This window comes from Carettochelys insculpta, chromosome 10 (assembly GCF_033958435.1).
Source record: "Carettochelys insculpta isolate YL-2023 chromosome 10, ASM3395843v1, whole genome shotgun sequence".
Taxonomy (NCBI): Eukaryota; Metazoa; Chordata; order Testudines; family Carettochelyidae; genus Carettochelys; species Carettochelys insculpta.
Genome location: NC_134146.1, coordinates 29,474,706 through 29,494,084, shown reverse-complemented (window position 1 = coordinate 29,494,084; position 19,379 = coordinate 29,474,706). Strand labels below are relative to the sequence as shown.

Genomic DNA, 19,379 nt, shown 5'->3' with positions numbered 1-19,379 from the left:
GTTTTCAGGGAGCTATCCATAATAACTCCAAGAGCTCTCTCTCGAATGGTAACAGCTAATTTAATTCCCCTCATTTTATATGTGTAGTTGGGATAATGTTTTTCGGTATGCATTACTTTGCATTTATCCACATTAAAACTGATCTACCATTTTGTTGCCAGGTCATGTAGTTTTGTGAGATCCTTTTGAAGCTCTTCACAGTCTGCTTTGTACTCAACTATCCTGAGCAATTTTGTAGTGTTTGCATATGTTGCCGCCTCACTGTTTACCCTTTCTCCAGATCCTTTATGAATATGTTGAATAGGATTGGTGAATGGACCCCTAGAGTGTACCACTAGTTCCCTCTCTCCATTCTGAAGACTGGTCATTTATTCCTACCCTTTGTTTCCTGCTTTAATCAGTTGCCAATCCGTGAGAAGACCTATCCTCTTGACCCAGGGCTGTTTACTGTGCTCAAGAGCCTTTGCTGAGCATCCTTGCCAAAGTCTTTCCGGAAATCTAAATACACTACATCTTGTCCACACACTCTTGTCCACATGCTTGTTGACCCCCTTAAGGAATTCTATTAGATTGGCATAGCTATGCAAATTAAGTTCATCTACATGTCTGACAATTTATAGTTGCAGACAATTTGCAAATCATCAATCATCATTCACCCTGGTATCCTGATTTACAGCTTCAGTTACCTAAACAATCAATTGATTTAATCTTTGAGTGATCCCTTGATTTAAAGCACATCTTTCTGAAGCAGAAAGCTATCTTTGCTAGCTGTCGCTGTGAACTTGCCATGTGAAATGTAGCAGGCCCCAGGGATAGCACTAATGTTCTGGCTATTAAAGCTTTTAAGTCACTCCTTCCTCAGAGACTTACATGGAATGAGTGCCTATTAATGGAGTACCCATGACTCCATGAGTTTGTGCAACACTTAGTTTGCAGTGATCTGGCAAACATCAGCAAAGTACAACATTTGGTATATGAGAGTTACCATATGCTAGTGCTAGAGTGATCTTCACTATTATGATGTGAACCAAGTCATGTATCAAGCAAGAGAGAGAAAGCCACTTTTTTTTTTTTTTTTTTTGAGTATTTCTTACCAACTGCTAGCTGAGGTAGCGTGCATCCAAGGCGATCTGCAATTGGGAAAAGGTCTTTCAGCTTTATTTGCTGTTTTCTTCCTTCTTCACTTGTAATTTTTTCCTTGAGCCATTGGTAGCACTGGGAATCAAAATGTATTGGAAGATTAAAACTGAAATTGATTACAAAGACAAGGTAAGTGGACCAGCTTCTGTTGGTGAGAGAGACAAACTCTTCATCACAGAGCTCTTAGTTATGTCCCTACAACAACACTACAAACAGGGATTACAAGTCCAATTGTAAATTCAGAGTTGTTACTAGCAACTTTGTTTTTATTTTTTTAATCTGAACCCACTCAGGAGAAAGTGATAACTACTTCTGCATGAAAATAATGATGAGGAAAACAGATCATGTTGTAAATTCCACACTGATACTTTGGTTAATATGACAGATAGGCTAAAACTAAAACCTTTGATATGGATCATGGAATGTGAAATCACCCCATTCACGTTTGGTTCCTGATGGGATCCAAACCTAGAATGGTTCTGTTTTCCTATTTGAGGAGGATGCAAGCAAAATCTCAGCCCCCTCTCATTAGATTTTTGTCTCAAAGTGTTAAGAGTTTGGAAGAACAGTTGATTTTATGAACTTTCATCATTATAAAAATTCATTGGAACAATTTGAGATTTCAGTTACCTCTAATGCAAACCAGACCCATCCCCCTCAGTTCTGAACTTTAATATGAACCTAATTTGGATCCACATCTGAACACTCCCAACATACAACAGATATCTTTATACTTTGATTTGTCAGTTTCACTGAGGAAATAGATTCTTTGTAATCAAAATATTTTGATATTCCTAATCTTGTTCTACATTCATACCACATACGAAATAGGTGAATTCTTTTCTTTAAGCAGATAGGTTGCAATCTGTTTAATATGTAAAGCATCTGCAATTAAAAAGGAGTATAAAGGCTGTAAGAAATGAGTGAGAACAAGATACTGGTTGAAACACAAGACTGACTGATAGGAGCTGAATCCTGTTGCTAATTAATCTACAAATCAAGTCAGGTTTTTGTGTTTCACTTTTTACCTGTCCAACCAAAGTCTGTTGTTTGTCTATTAAGATTTAAGGGTTTCAGGGGCAAAGTCAGTGGCTTCCTTTGTGTTTTGTGCAGCATCAAGCTTTTTATCTGTATGTAATCAATTGGTAAGAAGAAAATGGGGATCATTTTTCAGGGTTGTTGTGAGGGATTAACAAATTAATATTTTTAAAGCATTTTGAGATCGTTGGAACTGTTATACGGCTTCTCATCCTTAGATCTCTTAAGGCTTTATAATGGTGGACAAACATTATCCTCATGTTTTGATGGTGGAACGGCAATTCAGTGGCAGAGCCAGGCAATCACACGGCAATTCAGTGGCAGAGCCAGGAACACAACCTAGGTCTGCTGACTCCACTGGCTCATATACTAGCTTCTATAAAGGAGTGTATGCATGAAATGCTTTCAGATACTCATCTTAACGCTACTGTATTATTTTTCAGCCTCAAATAGTTGAGAAGAACTAATGGAGGGAGACATCCTTCATCCTTTTACATTTACTGCAGAAAATTGATTTTTCACCAATGAGATGATACAATGGACATTTTTAGTCAAACAACTTGAGTCTTTAAAAATGTTGTTAAAACGCTGATGTGTTAATGCACTGCCATGTTTCAAACTGTCAGCCATGATAAAAATAGTACATCACAGATAACAGCAAGTACTAAGTAAGCATCAACAATAACCAGGGAAAGTGTTGCTGCTTGTTGGGGGCTATATGTCAATAGTTTTACAATGACGTGAGCCACAACAATGAAAGCAGTTCTGGATGCATTAGATTCTGGCACATCAGATTGATACCATTTGTATCGTAACAAAGTACTATTGATCTTCATGTTACGGATCAGGACTAAAGACCTTTTTCTGCTGTTTCCTTATGCACTCAGCCTCAGAGCAGGTCCAGCATGCAGCAAGTTACATATCACCATCTTCATGGATAAAACAAGTTGGTGCATATGTGGTCTGCGTGTAATTTCAGATTTGAATTGTTGGTGCTTAAGGGTAGGACAGCAGCATGACAAGCAACTAAAGACCAGTGAAATGCATTTGATGCTCACTGTCATGGTTGGGTAAGTGAGTTAATACAGGCTGAACCCCTCTAAGCCAGAACTCTCATAGCTGGCAACATCCATAATGCGGCATGATTTTAGTTAGCTGGATGACCTTATCATGGGTTTGGCCAAGTTTCCCGTTGTCCCGTATTTACAGCTACCAGTCCTGGCTCTCAGTGTTTTGTGCTGTTATTTAGCTGTAACTTACCTCTAAATGTCTTTTAGGAGCCCAGTAAGCAGGGGAAGTGTTGGTAAGGCTCCCATGGTCTGGCAAACCCTCTCGTCCAGCACTGGTCAGGTCCCAAGAGTGCCGGATTAGAGAGGTTCAACCCATACCAAGATTCAAACAGTGAACTCTTAACTAAACTCTTTTTTACACTCCCATTACCTCAGTTTTCACTCCCTTCTCCCCTCAATTTCCTAGTTAGAGACCCTCGTTTTGCCAGAAAAGGCTCCCACTAGAATCCACAAACGCAGTGTGGGGTATCACCCAGAATTATTCCTCCTCTCCCTGCTTCACTTTACAGCCTAGGCAGCATGTGCTCCTAGCCAGTGTATACTGTAATGTTAAAGAATACAGGAGTATAGTGTTGTAAAGTCAGGTGCTGCATTACGAACAATCCATGGTATTAGACTCCAACAACGGTGCTAACACAGTACTTAAAGAGATTAAATAACTCACTTGGATAATTACATATCTTTAACGAATGATTGAATTCTATCTGAGTTTAGTGTCATGTGATGTTCCATCATTTTAAAATTGAAAAGACTACATCATCATTCTTCAAATAATTTTGATATCCTTTAATGATGGTCCTCTAAATGTAGTCTTATCTAGCCTTGCACCTTGAATTTAATTATTAGGGGGCATGGAAAGATGAGGATTTAAAGAAGGGTTAAGGAAATATAAAATTAGGATGTACTGAAAGAAAACTAATGAAGGCAGAAACAGCACTCCACTTAACTCATACATAACAAATCAGAGCTATGAATCATTTTTATTACCAGTACAAGGTGATTTTCAAGATATTCTGTCAGCATAATAATAGCTAAAGATGGTCAAAATGCCCAGTTGCTACTATTTCTATGTATTTAGAATTTGCTTCCAAAACTACTATTTAAATACAGTTCTGCAGGAGGGGAATCTATTCCTATTTAAAACATGATTCCTTTACTGCTGTTTCCTGTGTTTTAAATGCATCCTGAAGTACCTTGCAAATTCCCTGAATAAAGTCCATATATTCCCACCCTATCCAAGCCCCCACCCCAAGTTTGTATGAAATGCTGGTGTAATATAGACTGGTGGGATGGCATCTTTACCACTATTATTTATTACTCTTCAGATTACCAAAAGCCTCATTCTGAACAGAGCTGTTACACTTAGTTTGGCCCTACAAGACCTTTGGCACAGAGTGCTGATTGATATAGCTCTGGTAGCAACTCTTGAGCAGTGGTTTTCACCCTTTCCCCATTTATGGACCCCTAAATTTTTTTGAATGGAGATGCAGATGCCTTTAGAAATCTTAGTCATAGTGGGCATACCCCCCAGCTGTCCATCAACCACAGGCAAAAAACCACTGCTCTAGACAATGCAGCACCTGGGATTTCTAAGGAATTCAAGAGGAGGTTTTTTTGGTCATCTTAAAATTCTGCTAGTAGCACTGAGTAGTGCTAAACGAATCTGTTTTATGAGTAGTTGCCTTTCCGCTGCTGAGTGACAGGCAACATTTACAATTTACAGAAGGTGTCTTGTCAGCCTCGGGACTGCAATAAACGTCAAGTACATTTCATAAAAGACTTTTTCCAGGTACTGAAAGAAACTAGAAAAGTTTCACAAGAATGACTGGGCTAGGGTGCTGGGATGCTCTAACAGTCAGACAAAAGGAAGAAGAAGCTTGAGGTAAAAACACAGGGCAGAAATCCAGGATCTTGAGGTTTATCTCTGGCATATCAGACTCACTGTATGAGCCTGCGCAAGTCACTACCCTCTTTCTGCCTCACAGTCCTCATACCAAACGTTGATAGTGGGCCAGATCAACCTCTGGTGCAACATTATTGAATTAGCTGAAGATAAGTTAGGGATAAATCTGACCTGCAGTATTTATCATCTTCAGAGGGAATGTGGGAGGAGGCTTAATGTCTTGGTCTTTGCTCCCTTGTTCAGTGTACAGCTAGGTGTGCAAGATGTTACACTCCAGCATAGTGCAAGTGAAGGTTATGCATTAATGCAAAAAAGCACAAGGCTTAGCCATCCACTCTGAGCAGTAGTAAGGCTGGAGTTCCCTGTGCATTTATGCCATTATTTGCCAGCATTCAGTATTCCCTGCCACTCTTTGGAATGACAAACTGTGACTCACTTGTGCTTATATTTTATCTGTTTTAACATCTTAATTTTTATTTATTTTTGTTAGCTAATAAACCTTTAGTTTATTTACTACACGGTTTGGTGTGAGAGCTAAGATATCAACTGATGTGCAGTAAATGACAGGTCTCTTGAGAATGGAAGCAACCTAAATGTGGTGTGATTTTCAGTAAAAATAACCATTTTATCACAAAGTCCAGTTTGTCTGTGTGGCAAGATAAACTGGGGAGTCTAAGGTGACTGCAGTTCCCTAGTGAGACTGGCAGTCCCTGGGAGAGGGAGGTACAGGGCCCAGAGCAGAAGTGACAAATGCATCACATCTGGGACCGGCCTGTCACTTCTTAGGCTGACTGCAGAAGCCAATTTCACTGGTTCCCGGGGTCCGCACAATGCAGGACCCAGAGTGGTCACCCCAATCTGTGGTCCCCTAGGGACTGGTCCAACTGGTATAGTGATCCAGGGGAGTTCATATTTGTCACTCGCTTGGTGAAAGCTAATTACAGAACAAGCGACCAGTTCAGGATGTCTGTCTCATTTCTGAGGTAGGCATTCATGCTCGTGAGCCTCCTCAGACAGCCTGACAGACTGCTTTTCTCATCTTGCAGAGGGGATGAACTATACAGCCTGGTGGGTCTCTTACATCTTTAACTTCTACGGGCCTATTCTCAGTCTTCATGCAAAGCCTGAGAAAAGGGGTGTTGTGCAGAGGAATTATATGGTCATATAGAGGACAAAATCCTGCTGTTCTCCAGCCTGTAATTATAGCCTGATGTTCTACAAACGCTGGGTAACATTAATGATATAAACTTCTGAACTAACATCTTCAGTTCTCTGTCTTGACTAAACATACATTTGAGAGCGCAAACCACTATAAATCCCACTTTGAGCAGACATCTGCAGAGCATCATTCTACTTCATCTGGAGTTCTAGCCAGGAATAAGCTGTTCTGACCACATAGGCATAGCCTGCACAGCCAACCCCCTTCAAACAGGAAAATGGTAGGGTGAGGCATAGGCACTGTCAGAACTGGGCTCTCCCATATTTTATAGCTGTATGTCCAAGATGGTTTTCTTAGGGTCTGCTCTCAAAGGCTGGAAAAGCCTGTCATCAGAAAGAAGACCAAATCACTCCTTAGGAGATGTCAAAACAAAAAGCAGTCAAGTAGCACTTTAAAGACTAGCAAAATAGTTTATCAGGTGAGCTTTCGTGGGACAGACTTCTTCAGTGGGTCTGTCCCACGAAAGCTCACCTAATAAACTATTTTGCTAGTCTTTAAAGTGCTACTTGACTGCTTTTTGTTTTGATAGTGTATAGACTAGCACGGCTTCCTCTGTTACTTAGTAGATGTCAGTGCATTTAGGTCTATTCACACCAGCAAGATTCTGGCCCAGAGTCATCACATAAAGCTAATCCACAGCATCACAATAGTGGATTAAACTGACAGGAAAATAGACTTTCTTAAAACAAAGATTTCCATTTCTGCTGCACTAGGGTTGCCAGAGAAACTGAGCGGACGTATCCACAGAGCTGGGTCTAGAGGCAGCCGTATTATAATGAATCAGTTTATCTGTCATTTCAAGCCCTCAGAAAGGTAATGCATCTGGTCCCCTGGAGCTAGGGAGAAATACCTTCAGTGAAGCCCTGGAGCTTTCAGGAACCCCATTTCCATATTTCCCTGAGATGATCCCGCAGGCAAGTGGAGACCATGTCATTGCTCCAACCCCTAAAAAGCAAACAGATAAGGAAATGACAGTGAAGCGGTGTCATTGGTACATCATAAGTGTGACTGTCTGCAAACAGAAAGCCTAAGTTCAGTGCTTATTCCTATGATGGTTGTTAGTGGCGTAGTGGGAATAACAGTCTTTTCCTTAAAAGGATTTGGACAAGGTTATTTCATATTTTTTAAAAGGCTGTTTGGTGCCTCCTAGAGTACTTGACACTGTCCTCTCATGGCAGTTGCTTGCCTCATGCTGGCTCCTGCTCTTCCCAGTTTATTGAGGTATCCCAGTGCTTCTCCTTGGCTTAAATGGCGCCTGCATTTCACTGATGGGCAGGATCACCCCTTGTGTCCCTTTGTTATGCTGCCACAGTGCTTTTTCTGCACTGCCTCTGACAGCTCCCCAGAAAGATAGTCCTGCTGGTGCATTCTCCACAGAAGCAGAGGGAGAAAAGTGCGCACCCTGGGCAATCTGCTCCTCTTTCAGCCCATGTTGTCCCTGTCCCAACCCTAGCACTGATCACCTACCTTGTGGAGTGGCCTGGAGCCACAAAAGAGGCAGATTGTGCTATGGAGGCAGATGCATCCACTTCAGCAGAGAAGAAATGAGATTTACGTAGGTGGGTTCCCCTCCAGCATAGACACAAAGGCACCATATGGGCTTTAGAAATTAGCATCTCAGAATAAGAGCTATCACCAGTTAGAGCTACCTCGAGTCTTCTCTTCAGGTTGCTAGGCTTCTAACAAGCATCTCTTTAACAGGAACCACCAGGAAAGGATTCTCAGTGTCCTTCAGGTCTGTATCTTTGCCATCATCTTATAATTTCCCCAAGAGAAAGAAATGAGAGCGCAGCACAATCTCAAGACTTTACCTATTTTGTGGTATAATTCTGGCAGTTGAACCTCCACTTTCTCTCGCTGGAAAAGATGATATTCAGCCTGTTCACATACAGGTGGAATCATATTAAACTGTCGTGCCACAGAATAGGCTTCCTGTATAAAATCAACAGACTAAAATGAGTATTAATTGAGACTATCCTTGTAGGATATAACATACCAATCAATTAAGCATCCATAAAATCCCAGACCTCTTTAAGTATATGAATCCACTGCAAAGTAGATTGCTACATTCTCATCATTTGCCATATTCACATTTCCCAAGCCTCTTTTCAAAGAGCTTTTTTAAAAATGTTTTGTTTTGTGTCTTCAAACAAACAAAAAGCAAAAAATTCTCAAGGCTTGTTTGGACCTGAGCCAACTCCCATTACAGTCAATGGAAAGATTCACTGACTTCAGTGGTTTTTGGATCGAACCCTGACTGGCTAATAGTAATTCTAAGAATTAATGATTTTAAGTAACCAGCAATTGTAATTACGCTCACTTCAGTCCCTCACTCAACTGGAGGCATGTATAACGTTATGAGGTCACTGCAGCAAAACACAGGTAGCATGCTGACTGTACATGCCCACATGGCAATCAGGGTACTCAGCTTGGAAACTCCCTTCCCCCACACCCACTTGTTCCTTTTTCTCTACAGAGTGACATCAAATTCCTCAGACTGATGGATTTCTCTCCCACAAGTCCATTACCTTTTCCCTGCTGCAGTACCCAGCCGCCAAGGGTTGACTACCACCAACCAACCAACATGTTTACAAAGGTGTTACACCTTGTCTATATTAGGAGCTAACAAGTTTTCTGATAGCGTTTAATTAACAGGGGTGATCCTCTGAAGCCCTCAGTTTCCCAGGCAAAGGGTTCGCTGTCTGTGATTGCAACTGTTACCATGCCTGAAAAACTCATTACACACAACACACTTGTCATAATATTTATCTGATGTGTATCTCACAGGGTATCGTGAAAACTGGTGACTTTCTAGTTATTAATTGTCCATATATCATGGAGAAATATTAGCATGTCAAGAGTTATGTAGGTGTGCTGGGCATCTCTAAAGTATGTCTAAACCAAGCAATTCAAGTAAAGCTTATAAACAGGTGTGTTCTAGACAACGGAATATATATTGGTCACTCTATCAGGGTAAGCTTTGTATGCCAGAGATAATGAATAATATTTGAATCTGTGGTAAACACAGAGATGGAGCTAACAGGCAAAGGATGAAACAGCATGGCTCGATCACAAGCTAAAGACATTGAACATGCACTTGTATCAATGTGATCATAGCTGTGGGATACAGGGCCCAGCTTGCTGAAGAACAAACAGCATGACTGGAGTCTGAAGCTGTGGGGACATCCTCACCCTGGGAACAAAGGAATGAATTCTGGGAAATATAAGGAGATGCAAAAACCCATCACTTCAGGGACAAAGAGGCCAGCACTATCTGAAAGGTAGATGCCCAGCCAGGTGGGCTGAAGGTGCTGAGAACTGATGGTAAGTGAGAAATTACTTGAGAACAGGATTGTTGTCTGGTAACTGTTAGACTCTAGAAAGCATTTTATATTTGTTTTACTTTATACCAATTTCAGCTTCTATTATCCTCAGTAACTGTAACTTAAATCTCTGTTCTTTATTAATACTCCTTTTTGGCTTTTACTGTAAAATCATCTCAGTGCTGTACAATAAAGCTAACATCAATGCCTGGTGTGGGCACTCTTTTGTAGGCAGCAAACTTGATAATTTCTGCAAGTGCCCAGCGATAGGGGTGGGATTCTGCAGGAGATGCTCTGGAAAACTTGAGACCAGGGGTTCACTGTGAAGGTTTAGGCAAGGTTTAGACTAGCAGAGCCTCTAGAAGTTTGCAGGTGAGGCAGACAAACTGGCATGGCAGGGCATGGTGGTTCACTTTAAGCTCCAGCAAAGCGCTCCCTTGCTGACACAGTGGGGTAGCACAGCAGCTTACTGTTTTGGGTTCTCTGAGGACAGTGTCACAGCAGTTATATTTTAAAGGAACCCAAACCCCTTTTCTTACCCTAGAATAGGTCACCAAGGTTGTATTTTACTGATGTGCAGACACTGGATGCCAAGAGTATGTCTGAAAGAACCAAGCCCCTGTGGAATCAGTTCTTTTTACTGTGTATTTTTCAAAGGTCTCCTCTACATCTGGGGATTACATTTAGGCATTAGCACAACTGCACCTCTACAAATGGCCAGTGTAGATGCACAGCACTAGTGTGAAGTGGAGCTTCTGCCAGTGTGACTCCTCCTGCTTTGAGGGCCAAGTTGCATCTGTGCAGTGCATAAACATTGGTGTTCACTGGGGACAGCTACTCGTGTCACTGCAAAATCCCTGATGTAGTCAAATTCAAAGTCACAGTAAACTTCAGTCTCTGAGCCAAATGATTTTATAGTTTACTGATGCATATTTATTATTGATCTCATGCTGACTGCTGCTGGCTGTGGTTGATGAAGTGAGAACTCCTCAGAATTGAAAAAAAATGGCTTCAGTGCCTTTGGTACTTAAACAGTCAGGAATCAAATTTTACAGGTCTAATTTTTTTCATCACAATAAACAATACAGTGTCTTTACAAGGAAAGTCACTGCTTCTAGCCTAGTGATTTCTGGAATTGATAGTAATGCTGACATATCTATTTAATATGCTGTGTGGCTAGCTGATGTAGTTATATCCATGGAGAAATGCTCCCCAGTCTCAGAATCCTATTCAGTGGGACATCATCCCCCAGCACCCAGATGGGACACAGTCACAGAAATGATTATTGGTACAGTGTACTGAATCATCGATGACAACCCAGCCAGTCTGGAGAACTCCCAACAGGCACCCTATCAAAAGTTATGTTATTGGTTCAGTAAAAACAGGTCAGGCCACTTTAATCCACCTAAAAATGGGTCTATGCAATGTCTGGTTTTAACACTGGTTTAGTTGAGCAGATTTTAAAACCAGTTCACAAAACATTCCCAGCTTGCTGTTTAAACGTTACTGGCATATTCTGCAGCCCCGAATCTGATCTAAAGCATGTCACACAACCGGTGATACTTTTTTAAAAGCTACATTACCATGATCTCCATAGCACTCCAGCGAGAGGTTCCCCAGTACATGGCCATCCCCTGGTTTATCACGTGTGTCATGGCTCGGACAATTTCTGAATAAGAAGAAATAGGTGAGATTGCTATGAAATTTCATATAATTTATCAGTTTACTACTCAAATAACTACAATATTTACAAACAACTGTAAACAACAGAGCAGAAGATATTTATTAAGTGCAGGTACTGTACATTATATAGTGATCACTTAATAAACACCAACATAAAACAGGATGCTACTGTTACCCAATATTAATGTTTGCTTTTTTAGTCCATGCACCCAACGTTACAGCTGAGTCAGGCCCAAACTGAGGCATGTTTTCAGACTTCATAATTCTGGGTGTGTGGAACTGGCGTGTTAGAACGTAATTGGATTTCACTTTAATAACATAAAATAGGTGTAACTACCACATATATGGAGTTCCAGTTCTAGAAGATATGCATGAGATAAGAAATAAGGCTCTGGGTTCAGGCTACTATAGAAATAGATGGCAGATGCCAAGTTAGCATATGAATTTAGGTTGAGATTGTGAATCTTCCAAGGCTGGAGGATATCCAGATGGAGGAATTTTCTCTGGGCCCATCCATCTTTACAGTAAATATAACACAATTAATACTTCGCAGTGAGCTAAGCAGTTTGGGCCAATGACCAACATGAAACTAAAACCAAGCTAAAATAATGGCGTGATAGCCACATAATAACATAATCCATCTTCAAACGCTCTTTGCATTTTTTCCTTTTTGTTGATGAAGTTCCACGGTATGGGCATATTTCATGAGAATTACTATGCTGTGCAATGAATGTAGAATTCTTATGAAACAACTACTACATGTGCTCATGCTGGTCCATGACCTTATTCTTCTAAACTGTAAGAACACAAGAGGGCAGCATTGTAAAAGAAGAAGTTTGAGAAATGTAATGACTAAAAACCTCTGCTAATAACTAAAGTTCACAAGATTTCTTTTTAATTTACTGTTACAAAGCACAATCATACACTCAGTCATCTTGCTTTTTATTAAGATTGTTACGATAGCAGTAATGAAATACGGAGCTGGCTAATCAGATTGTTGGTTATATCAGTACACCTGTTTTTTCAATGTTACACCCTCACTGTAACAAAGTATTAGATTATGCCTCCTCCACTCCACCACCCCCACAAGACTTCTACAATCCTTATCACTTCTATGTGGGCCTAAGAAAGAAGTAATATCTCTACCATTAATAATGTAATTTAGTACTTATATAGTACTTTGTCTTCCATGGATTTCAAAGACCTTTTCAAATCTAGAAAGGCACTTTTCTCTGCCATTTACTGACGGAGCAGCTGAGGCGCAGAAGGGTTTAACTAACTTGTCCATAGTCATGCAGAGAATCAGGGATAGCCCCAGGAAGAGAACTTGGGTATCCTGGAGATCAGCATGTCCCACCCAGGCGTGTGACCCAGAATTGGGTCTCCACAAGTTGCTGAATGGATTTCACCTCATTGGTTGAGAAAGCAGTAAAATCTCTGGGTCTCACCAATGAGCAGTGTGGAGCGCTCAGCGCTTTAAAAAACAGGCAGTTATTTAGGGATCTCTAAACTTAGGGCATGGTCATAGAGCAAACAATTCTTACCGTGGTGTACATCTTCACCAAGTGGAAAGATCAACACTGCCACGGTTGATATTCTGGGGTTTGATTTACTGTGTCTGGTAGGAACATGCTAATTCAAACACAGAGGGTACCGGTACTCCTCGCAAGGCGTAAGGGAAGTCAAAAGGAGCATTAGAGTGGAATCTAGCAGAAGAAAACAAGGGGTGGAGATTGCAGTCAAGTTATTAGGGAGTCCTCACTATTGAACATTTAGATGGCTTGAGAAACCAAGTGTGTGACTTTTTATTAAATTATACACTGCATTTGTAGCAGCATATTATAACTATCCAGAGCATCAGTTCTTGAAGATACACATCCTTCTACATCAAAAGTATTCTCATCCTCCTTGTAAAAGAATCAAGCTAAGAAGCTTGGCAGAGTGTAGATTATTTTGCAAATCTTCGAAGTTTTATGAGATTTCATCTGCAGGCAGTCAGAAGCAAATTAACCAAGTCTCCACCTATACTCCTAAAAGAAATCTCACTGAACTAGAATTATCTTGCCATGTTTCTGGTTCAGCATATTTTATATAGTTTTATATTTTTCACTGGCAGCTTGCTATATTTTGTGCTGATTAGACTCCGTTTTCCCCCTGTAAAAGAGGAAGGAGGCAGGAGATCCTGCAGTTCTTTTTTCCTTTTTTTTTTTTTTTTTTTCAATTTGGACACGACCACACTGTAATTCACCCACTTTAAAGGCCCAATTAAATTTATTCATGAGCATAGGCTGATTAATAAAAAGCATGATGAACTGGTAACTAACTTGGAACCAACTGGTGAAAGAATTTTGAGTCTGTTCAAACAATAGGTTATATGATTGCCTGCTTTTTAATAATGGTTCTCTTTATTCTTTACTGTAGTAATATCTTTCTTTGAAGTTTGACTATATTTGATCTTTCTAACCTCTCTCTCCCACCACTTTTGGTGAATGATGATTTTCATTCCCCCCGTCTTTAAAAAAAATAAAACGCGAGTCAACATGACATCGTCTGTCTGCTTTTTTAACAGATGCAGCCTTAGTGATGTCTGAATAGTTCTGGGAAGAGGTTTGTGACTAGGGAACAAGTCTGTTTCTCCTTCTTAGCTAGCTGGAGACTTGCACAGGGGAACGTAAATATGTCAGGGGCCTATAGAAACAGTAGATAGGCTTTGGGGTGGAAGTTATGGGTTGACTGTAAATACATAAATTATTTAGAATTTGGAATACAATCCTCTCCAGACTGCAACAATTTTTAAGTTGATTAAGGCTATTTCTTATGGGTCAGATCCCTGTGCCTCTACTAATGTAGACATTATGAATGGTTGTGTACTAGTGTGACATCTCAGATGAAAGCCCAAAGGGAAGTTCTGATTATTTCTGTTATTACATGACTGATTTATCAAGTAAAACTGGGCCCCAAATGAGCAGTACCTGACAATGGAGGTTTGTAGGAGATGAATTTAAGACAAAATAGCTATAATCTGAACAATTTATTTAATTCTGCTACTTAGAGTATGAAAACAAGCCCCAGACATTTATACCACAAATTTGGTAAAATTTCCTCTCATTTTGCACATAAATGCTGTTGTGTACACAGCACACAGGCAGTTGCTATAAGTTTTGGAATCCATGTTATTAATCCCTGAAGCCTATGAGGTATTAGAAATAAAGTCGTACTAGCATGTACTTCGCACACTATTTTAATCTGAAGTCTTAGTCTTGATCATATGTGATAAGGTGTGGGCAGACAGCTCTGCCTGCACAGAGCCCCACTGACTTCCATAGGGCTTTGTGTGGGTGCAACAAAACCCATGTGTATTGTCAAATATTGAGCCAGATCCTTAATGCTCAGAATGAATAGACCTGGGCTAAACTGGACCTCATGTGAGTGGCTATTTTCCAATTGATAGAAGTAACTAGGCTTCAACAGTGGAAGCTGTTCATCTGCTTTCACCGAAATTCTTATTAATGTATATTTGCAGCTGCAGGGAAGGATGTGGGATGCTAAGGTGATTCGGCTGCTTGATTTTACACTCTGGGAATCTTTTTCTCTGCTGAATATAAACATAGTAACCAATTCTAGTTGAGTCTTTTGATTCTTCTAAAAACAATTCTTACAGATTTTTAACAGCCCCACTCTCTGCAACCACTGCTACAAAAACTGTTTAAACATTCCATGACATGGGGAATACAATAAATATAGTATTCTTTTGTGTCTTCTTAATCACATGGAATGTCTCTCTGCCATGATCTCCCTCCCCTGCTCCCTCTGTCTCTCTGGACATGAAAGAAGAGACGCAATGGTCCCCTTAATATCTTCCTTCCCCATCCTCCTTCTGTCCGAACAGAGAGGACACATTCTACACACTAATCATCTCACTCACATGGGGAAGTAGCGCTCAGTCACTTCTGTGGAACCAACTCTTCCATTGGTCTCAGGTGGGTTTATGCAGGGCTAAGAGGAAAGACTAGGCTGGCAGTGCAGATGCGCACTGCACCAGCTTCAGTGTCAAGAGTCATAAGCAGTAACACTAGATGTTGCACTGTATTGTCTTTTTGGAAGAGCATTCCTTTTCACAGAGGCAGTTACACATGTTGAAATTCCTGGTAGCATGGCCCCGTTGAGCTGGAGCCTTCAGGGAAGCAGAACTGGTATACAAGCAAAGCATTTCCACACAGATGGCCCAGGCCTCCTGCAAATCCTCATGGGTTGCAGACTGGCCCTACAGCCTCAACCTCACTCTCCTGGTCCCCATCAAGGGAAGGGCAGAGAAGGAACTCTTCAAAGGATCCTCAGAGGAACTGCATCTTACAGCACACCTTCCACAGATGCTTGCACAGAGGACAAGCTAGCTCCAGGGAAATCCAGAAATATTTTATTTTCAAAAAAGAAATGACATGAAAGTTTAAACATTGTTATTTAAGTGGGTTGCTCACTATGTTCTAAAGATCTAGTACATTTTTCAGTTTGGTTATAGTGGCTTAAAGCTGTAAAATCCCTGTTTTAGAACATCCACAATTGAAGTGCTAGTGTCCTAAAAAGCCTCTTGGTAAAAATTATACAATCTAGACTTACAAGATAATTTATCAAGACTGGTTAATGATTTATTGAACTTCAAAAATGCATGTAACCATCCAGAAGCCTAGATAGTTGTTTTGTCATAAAGTAATTGCTTGTTTTTCAACAGGAATTACTATAATAAAACAAAAGAGAGGGGAAAAAAAGATCTCTGACAAGGAATCTTGGACTTAATCAAAATTTGGAGTGTTCATATCTAGTGTGCAACATTAAAAGGTTACGACAGACAGCTTTTTAGATTAGCAGAATTTTGTTTGTTTCCTTGGAGATTAACATCATCTGTAGCAACTGATTTTTTGAATGTAAATTAATTAGTTTTCTGATAAAAATTTAAGAGGCAGCAGTCCAACACCAAAGTGATTTGGTACATGTTAGAATTTTGGAAGCAATCCAGGTTTGGCAGAGGTTGGACTAGATGACTCAGAGATTTTTTTCTCTTTAATTTGCATGATTCAATGAAAAACTCTGGAGCGTTCCAAAGGATCAAACCTATTCTCAGTCACAGGCAAACTGAATTAGATTATCTTAATCCAGTCCCTCAAAAGTTGTTCATTTCACAATATCATAAATGGATTCTTGACACTGAGAGGAAGAGTGTGTCCCTCCCTGCTTATTAACATAAAAATAGCTGTCATGTTGTCTGAAGGGACTCAGACATCCTGGCATGCAATTTGGGATAGAAATCCCTAGCATGCTAGGTGGACTGCTCTGAGATATCTGACATTTACATGTAGGGCAAATTCCTCTTGGACCACAGGCCCTGAGACCTGAGACACTCAAGCCCCACAGCCTGCCTCAGACTCCTCCAATATTAGGGATGCTGGGAGCTGGACACTGATGAAAGGAGTGTCCACGCCCACTGACTGGGAGTTCCTTTACCAATGTAGGGAGGTGAGGACCTGGGTGGTAACTGTAGGCACAGAGTCCAAATGACAACAAACCAAAAAGGGAAAGTGGTGAAATGGTAATGGGCTGGCTCATGACAAAACAGACATTTTCTGTAGCTACCAAATATTGAGACATAAAAATAGGCATCTTTTAAACTGGGGACAGCATACCAGTACCTTAGATCCAGGGAGGGAATAATGGAGGCTAGGGAGACCCCGTGCAACTTCAGTTTCTGGAGGTAACTGTTGAGACAAAGCAGATCTAGGATGGGCCTGAGGCTCCCTTTGCCATTTGCAATTAGGAGATAATGAGAGTAAAACCCTTTCCCTCTCAAGCTCTGAGGTACATCCTCCATGGTCCCTATCCTGAGGAGGGCTTTAACCTCCTGAGCTAAAAGTGGCTCATAAGAAGGGTCCCCAAAGAGAGACAGAGAAGAGGCATGGGAGAGAGAGTTACAGAAATAAACTGGAGAATGTAACCTTTCTCCACTCTAGTCTGAGGTGATGAGGGACCACGTCAGGTTGAAGTGGGAGAGATGGTCTGGAAACAAAAAGGGGGGAGGTTTCAGTAAAGGAACTGGTATAATGCCCTCAGGCACCCCATCAAAAGTTCTGCTTGGAGCTCCCAAGTATCTGTGGGGGGCTCAATAGTGAGGCTGAAGCAGCTGTGAGGAGCTGTCTGGGTTCAAAACCCCTTTTTGCTTCTTAAACAAGTCCTCATGCTGCATGAGGGCAGAGACACAGATCAGTTGTTGACACCTAAAGTATTTTGTTGAAGACAGCAGCCACAGAGACCCAAAGACTTCAAGGCAGATCTGAAATATTTCAGGCTAGATCCTTTACATCCATTTGTTCAGACAAGAGTGAAAGGCCTTCAAATGGAAGGTCCTGGATGGTCTGAGGCCCAGGTGGGCAGAGCTGTGGACTAGAGCCAAGAGTGTGTACACATGACCACTGCAGACACCATGAACATAGCTGCCAAATTTGCCATATCCTAGGCAGCCTATGGGGAGGCCCGGGCCATGAATTTTCCCTCACACACCAGCGTGTAGAACTCCTGTCTTGACTCCTAGGCTGGGTCTACACATGCCCCTTCCTTTTGAAAGGGGCATGTTAATGAGTGGGTTCAAAAGATGCTAATGAGGCACTGCAATGAATAGGATAGGAAGAAGGCCTTTCAAAAACTGGGGGGGAGGTCATTTCGGAAGGTCCCGTCTCCATGGGCGGCGCGCGATTCGAAAAGCCACACTGTCAAATCGCCGCAGCCACCATTATGCTAATGAGGCTCTGCATATTCATTGCAGTGCCTCATTAGCATCTTTCAAACCCACTCATTAACATGCCCCTTTTGAAAGGAAGGGGCACGTGTAGACACAGGGTTAGGGAACAGGGACCTTCACCTTCATCTCCCAAACATTAAAATTGTATCTCCGCAGCAGTGCCTGTTGGTTGAAGATGTGGAGTGGTAGACCCGCTATAGAATAACATTTTCTGCTAAAAGAGTCTACTCTCTTTGCACCCTTTGGCTTAGAGTCACTCCTTGCTAACCCTGTCTGTCCCTCTCATTGATCACTGAGACCACTAGGTACCCAGAAGTGGGCTAATAGTACAAGTACTCATAGCCTTGAGTAGGAACAAATTCTTTTTGCCCCTTTCTGTAACGGGAGGCATGGAGAATGGGCTTTGCCACAGGGCTTTAACTAGTCCTATCATGGCTTCACTGAGAGGGAGGGTCACTTTCAAATGTCCCATAGTGTCAAAATATTGACCAGGCCATGAAAGGATTCTTTGACGACAGTTTCCAGCCCAAATTTCAAAGCCACTCTTTCAACTGCTCCTGATGAGCTGCAAAGTCATTGTGTGTGTGGGGCCAGGGGGAACACAAGCCCCAGATGCTGCCTTGTTCAGGGACGAAGCTGTGGCCTGCACCAGCAAAAGGTCTTCTTCTTCTCCCTGTGCACTAACCGGGTCTGTATATTGAGGTACTTAAGGTAATGATACCAGGCTCAGTGCAGTTGTCTACACTGATAGTCAGTCATAGGAACAGGATCTATGACTTTTCTGAGACTACAGCATACAAGTGTCTGGAAGAGGGCCCTTGTATTGGGGAGTCCCCCATGCATTTCAAAATGATCATTTCCTCTGCATAGACATATGCCCACATAAATAATCAGTGGTACCCCTGAGTATGCAGTGTGCTCACACCTAACATGGAATGGAAATGAGCAAGCATTCAAAGAAGAACCTCCTCCATCAATAAATATATAGCTACCTTCCTTTCCCTTACCTTTAGGAATCTTATGGGAATTGATTTTAACTCAGGATTTCTGATTATTGCTGTTTCCTATCAGTCTGGAAATACACCAAGAATTACCCTCGCCAGTATTTTGACAGTTCTAGTTAAGGAAATGGTTAGGGGAAAACAAAAGTTAAAATTTCAGATCTTTTAGGTGGAATTCTAGACTAGTAATGCAAGAAGTAGGTATTTATTCCTCA

The 19,379-nt window shown here is 41.3% G+C and overlaps 1 protein-coding gene across 3 annotated transcripts in view; it reads right to left on the bottom strand.

Annotated features, from left to right (window-relative positions):
* Positions 1 to 19,379, bottom strand: part of KCNAB1 (potassium voltage-gated channel subfamily A regulatory beta subunit 1) — a 209,720-nt gene that overhangs the window by 5,146 nt on the left and 185,195 nt on the right. For all 3 annotated transcript variants that reach the window (XM_075004295.1, XM_075004297.1, XM_075004296.1), the window contains exons 9-12: positions 11,277 to 11,362; positions 8,182 to 8,302; positions 7,221 to 7,315; positions 1,095 to 1,215 (exon numbers count right to left, since the gene is read on the bottom strand). In XM_075004295.1, coding sequence (XP_074860396.1) covers positions 1,095 to 1,215; positions 7,221 to 7,315; positions 8,182 to 8,302; positions 11,277 to 11,362 — 423 coding nt within the window. The remainder of the gene's footprint in view (positions 1 to 1,094; positions 1,216 to 7,220; positions 7,316 to 8,181; positions 8,303 to 11,276; positions 11,363 to 19,379) is intronic.